Source organism: Carlito syrichta, unplaced genomic scaffold (genome assembly GCF_000164805.1).
Source record: "Carlito syrichta isolate Samal-C Ts95f unplaced genomic scaffold, Tarsius_syrichta-2.0.1 Scaffold315826, whole genome shotgun sequence".
NCBI lineage: Eukaryota > Metazoa > Chordata > Mammalia > Primates > Tarsiidae > Carlito > Carlito syrichta.
The window spans coordinates 467,453-472,275 of NW_007259922.1; the positions used below are offsets into that span (position 1 = coordinate 467,453).

The following is a 4,823-nucleotide window of genomic DNA, read 5'->3' on the forward strand; positions in this document are numbered from 1 at the left end:
CCCGCCTCGGCCTCGGCCGCCCGGGCCCCTTCCCGGAGGCCCCCCCGCCTTGGAACGAACGAGGCCCTGGCTTCTGAGTCCACGGCTCGCCCGGGGCGGGAACGTGCGGGGGGGAGGGCCCGCCCCGACTCCCTCCGGACCGCCGGCTCGGGGACCAGGATCTCCCAGGAACGATGGCGCGAGACCCCTGCCGAGCTGCTTCTGCTGGAGGCGGAAGCCGGGACCGGGGACTCTTGTGTCTCTCAGGAGAAGGTGGCCAGTGTGTACGAAGCGCCGGGCTTTTTCTGCGACTTGGAGCCCGTCCCGGGCGCCCTGGACGCCGTGCGGCAGATGAACGACATGCCCGAGTAGGGACTGGGGCGGGGCGGGCACAGCCCGGGCGGGAGCCCGGCCGGCCCGCCTCACGGCCCCTCTTCCCCGCAGCACCGAGGTCTTCATCTGCACCAGCCCTCTGCAGAAGTACGGCCACTGTGTGGGTGAGAAGGTGCGGCCGCCCGAGTCCTGGTTCTCAAAAGGAACCACGTAGGAACACGAAGCAGCGGGTGGGGGAGGGGGCCAGTGGCTGCCCGCGGATTCGACGCCCCCGCACCCCTGTGCACTCACTGTCCCTGAACCGGGGCTCCTTCGGGCCCTGCTGACGCGCCTGTCTCCCACACAGTACCAGTGGGTGGAGCGGCACCTGGGGCCCGAGTTTGTGGAGCGAATAATCCTGACCAGGGACAAGACGGTGGTCTTGGGAGACCTGCTCATTGACGACAAGGACACCATTCGAGGTTGGATCGTCTCCTTGGCAACCGCCGGGCATCTAGCCTGCCCGGATTAGGGAGGGGGAGTAAAAATAACCAGATTACAGATGACGTGCTTGCTGCCTTTCCTGTCCCAGGTCAAGAGGAGACCCCAAGCTGGGAGCACATCTTGTTCACCTGCTGCCACAATCAGCACCTGGCCCTGCCTCCCTCGAGACGACGGCTGCTCTCCTGGAGTGACAACTGGAGGGACATCGTAGACAGCAAGCGCGGAGCTGCGCCGTAGTGAATGGACCCCGGAAGGACAGGCGTGCCGGCAGGGAACCCCTGCAGAGCCGAGTGAGGGGGCAGCCTCACGGTGGTGGCCCCTGCCCCCATGGAGCAGACAAGACACAGGCCCAGCCACCTGACGTTTCCCGAGATGGCTGCCCCTGAACGCGGCTGGCATGCAGACAAGTGGGAAGACCAGTCAGGAAGCTTTTAATAAAAAACTCTGGCTTTCTGGTCTCTTAAAACCCTTTATTTGGGAAAGAAAAGGAACAGGAGCTCTGGGTGGGGGTAGTTGGAACAGGCGGATGAGGAGGCGATCCGCCGTTCTCCTCAACCCAGTGCCCCGAGAATCTGCCCCGTTCCCACACCCGCTTGGACACCGTTCTTCCAACACCTGCCTTTCTTTGGCCATCTGAGGGGTCCCTCTTATTTTTTTTTTTCAATTGGAGTCTCACTCTGTCGCCCAGACTGGAGTGCAGCAGCCCCTCCCAGCCACCGCAGCCTCGACCTGCTGGGCTCCGGCCATCCTTCGCCTCAGCCTCCAAGTAGCCGGAACTACAGGCGCACATTACCACACCCGGCTTATTTTTTAATTTACTGTAGAGATGAGGTCTCGCTGCCCAGGCTGGTCTCGAACCCGCGGGCTCAGGCAGTCCCCTCACCTCAGCCTCCCAAAGGCGCGAGATTATAGGCTGAGCCACCGAGCCCAGCAACTCTTTTTTTTTAACCATGCAACAAAACCTTTATTAACATTTTAGACAGGTTCAGTTATTGCTGAAGCAGGTTATTTCTAAACTTAAATGGAGTAAATGGCTACACTGCCGAGTAATGCCATCAGTGGGCACTGTGAATACAAGACTGGAGAATTAACAGCCACCCCTCAGATGGAGGACTAGGGGCAGGGGGGGACTCTGGATGTTGTGGCTCGAGAGAGGCCATCTTCTAGCTGTCTGTCTGCAAAGATGAGCCTCGAGGCCCGGTGTGGTGGCTCAGCCTATAATCCCAGCACTTTGGGAGGCCGAGGTGAGAGGATTGCCTGAGCTCACAGGTTCGAGACCAGCCTGGGCAGCTTGGCGGGACTTCATCGCTATAATAAATAAAAAATTAGCCAGGCGTGGTGGCGCATGCCTGTAGTTTCAGCTACTTGGAAGGCTGAGGCAGAAGGATCACCTGGACCCAGCAGGTTGAGGCTGCGGTGGCCTGGAGCGTGCCACTGCCCTCCAGCCTAGGTGACAGAGTGAGACTTGTACTCAGAAAAAAAAAAAAAGATGAGCCTCTGCTGGTCAGGAGGGATGCCTTCTTTATCCTACACCTTGGCCTTCACGTTCTCGGTGGTATTGCTGGGCTCCACCTCCAGGGTGATGGTCACTCTTCACCAAAGATCTGCATTTTGACCTACTAGAGAATGCAAAGCTACTCTGAATCGCCAAACACGTCCAGCCCCCTAAAAGCCACAACAAGGACACCTCACAAAGCCAGTTGACACTGAATGAGGGGGGTCACTCTTAAGCGGGTACAGGATTAGCCGGGTGTGGTAGCGCGCACCTGTAGTTCCGGCTACTCGGAAGGCTGAGGCAGAAGGATCGCCGGAGCCCAGCAGGTCGAGGCTGCGGTGGCCGGGAGCGGCCGCTACACTCCAGTCTGGGTGACAGAGTGAGACTCCAACTCAAAAAAAAAGAAAAGAGGGTGCAGGAGGGAGGCCAGGACATCCATTTTTTCTGAACTCCAGCTTTCTCTCGGGCCCCTGCTCTTTCCTTGTTGGCTAGCGTGCACACAGGACAATGAGCCATGTTTTTTGTCACAATCCCTTCCTCCGCCTCCGTGGAGCTTCACTCTTTTATCCCTGATGCCCTCGTGAACCTGAGATACACTTCTAGGAGCAGGGACTCTCCCCTGACCCAAGCGTGGCAAGGCTTTCAGGGGGGGCCGTGGGGTGGTACGGAGAGAAGATGCAGCGCCAAGGCTCTGATAGGTCGCTGGCTACTTGGCCCTGTTCTTGGTGCCCAATGGCCACCTCAAGCCACAAAGCTGAGTCCCTCAAGGACAAGGGCCACATTTTCATCTCTAAGTCCCTTATGTGGTGCCTAGCAGAGAGTGGAGCTGTGCTGACAGCTAGTCCTGGGCCATGGGGTTATCCGGGTCAGCATCCACCACAGCCAATGCCCACCTGCAGAGCTAGAGGGGGAGGTATGGTCTTTTGTAGCCCTGGAGGGGGCAGGACACCTTCCCAGGGCCCAAGATCCTTTTATCGCGAAGTGTCTAATTTCCGTCCCTCGAAATTACTCCAGATACTTCTGTGGAGGGATGACCCCTTATTTCCTCAAGCGCAGGCGGGTGTCCTAAGTCTCAGTCCCAGCGGCTCCTCCTGAGAACACCCAGTGCAAAGGCGCGGGGTCCAAGGACCAGGCCACTTCTTAAATGGGCGTGACTTCCTTCTCCGTGTGTCCCGAAGTCTGGCTTCCACATTCCTAGTGGTGCTTTCATCACAGTGTAAATACCCGTCGTGCTGAAACAACTCACCTTTACAATGGCCGGAGAGGCGCCCCTTTGGCAGAAAGTGCTCAGGAGAGCGGTGCTCCCTCGGGTGTCCTGTGCCCCCTGCCAGGATTGTGGGCTCTAACGGTAGGGGTGCCAAGGCCTTAGGGTCTGCTTGGATCAGGGCTGCTGCGGGGCTGCAGTTCGTGGCAGTGGGATGCCCAGGGCAGAGTGAGCCTGCCTGCCGCGGGCTTCGGCCACTTGGCTTGGGGAGCAGACGTCCTCCAGGAAGATCTGGGCCAGGTTCCGGAGTCTGGTGTTGGCTGAGAGAGAGAAGCGCAGCATGCACTGTACCACGGGCATGGCGGTCAGCTCAGGGTGGCAGCTGGGGCCTGGCGAGCTCAGGTACATGAGTGTGGTGACAGCGGACAACACGGTCTCCTCGTTGGAACTGGACAGGCAGTTGGTGACGAGCGGGATGCCTCCAGCCTGCAGGATGTGCTCCTTGTTGGCCCTGTCGGAGCACAGGTTGCAGAGGCCGCCTGGGGAAGAGTGAGGAGTCTGGATGCGCCAGGCCTGGGCTTCCTTCCTGCTTCCCTCCCAGCTCCTCTGCCCAGTGAAGAGGGGCCCAGGCCTGTGAGAAGCTGGCCCAGGGACAAAGGATCCAAAGTCCATTCTTGTCTCCAGCCCTTTCTCTCCAGGTTCTAGAAAGACCTGCCTGCCACAGCCTAGCCTTTCAGAAGTGGGCACAAATTCCTTTCCCTCTTGGTTCAGCCAGCTCAGTGGCCGATACGCTCACCTTAAAAGTAAAAAACATTCCAGAGCCCACGTGTTCAAGACTAGCCAGGACAACTTGGCAAGATCTCATCTCTATAATAAACCAAAAAATTAGCCAGGCGTGGTGGCGCATGCCTGTAGTTCCAGCTACTTGGAAGGCTGAGGTGGCCGTGAGTGTGCCACTGCACTCCAGCCTGGGTGAAGAGTGAAACTCTGACTCAAAAAAAGGCAAAAACAGGGCCATGCCTGTAATCCCAGCACTCTGGGAAGCCGAGGCAGGAGTATTGCACGAGGACAGTTCAAGACCAGCCTAGGCAACATAGTGAGACCTCTGTTGCTAAAAAAATTAAAAAAGCAGCCAGGCTCGGTGGCTCAGCCTGTAATCCCATGCCTTTGGAAGGCTGAGGTGAGTGGATTGCCTGAGCCTGCGGGTTCAAGACCCGCCTGGAGAGACTCATCTCTACAATAAATCAAAAAATGAACCAGGCGTGGTAGTGCGCGCCTGTAGTTCCAGCTACTCGGAAGGCTGAGGCAGAAGGATTGCTGGAGCCCAGC

The 4,823-nt window shown here is 58.4% G+C and overlaps 2 protein-coding genes across 3 annotated transcripts in view; one reads left to right on the plus strand and one right to left on the minus strand.

The window, feature by feature from the left end:
- Positions 1 to 1,253, plus strand: part of NT5C (5', 3'-nucleotidase, cytosolic) — a 5,009-nt gene extending 3,756 nt beyond the window's left edge. The window contains exons 3-6 of the mRNA XM_021706618.1: positions 64 to 347; positions 424 to 484; positions 659 to 773; positions 884 to 1,253. Of these exons, the coding sequence (XP_021562293.1) occupies positions 64 to 347; positions 424 to 484; positions 659 to 773; positions 884 to 1,032 (609 nt within the window). The 3' untranslated portion in view covers positions 1,033 to 1,253. The remainder of the gene's footprint in view (positions 1 to 63; positions 348 to 423; positions 485 to 658; positions 774 to 883) is intronic.
- A 2,418-nt stretch (positions 1,254 to 3,671) lies between these two features.
- The window catches only part of ARMC7 (armadillo repeat containing 7), a 23,363-nt gene continuing 22,211 nt past the window's right edge, over positions 3,672 to 4,823 (minus strand). The window contains exon 3 of one of the 2 annotated variants that reach the window (XM_008073329.1): positions 3,672 to 4,033. In XM_008073329.1, the coding sequence (XP_008071520.1) occupies positions 3,672 to 4,033 (362 nt within the window). The remainder of the gene's footprint in view (positions 4,034 to 4,823) is intronic. The other variant, XM_021706622.1, reaches the window with a different exon arrangement.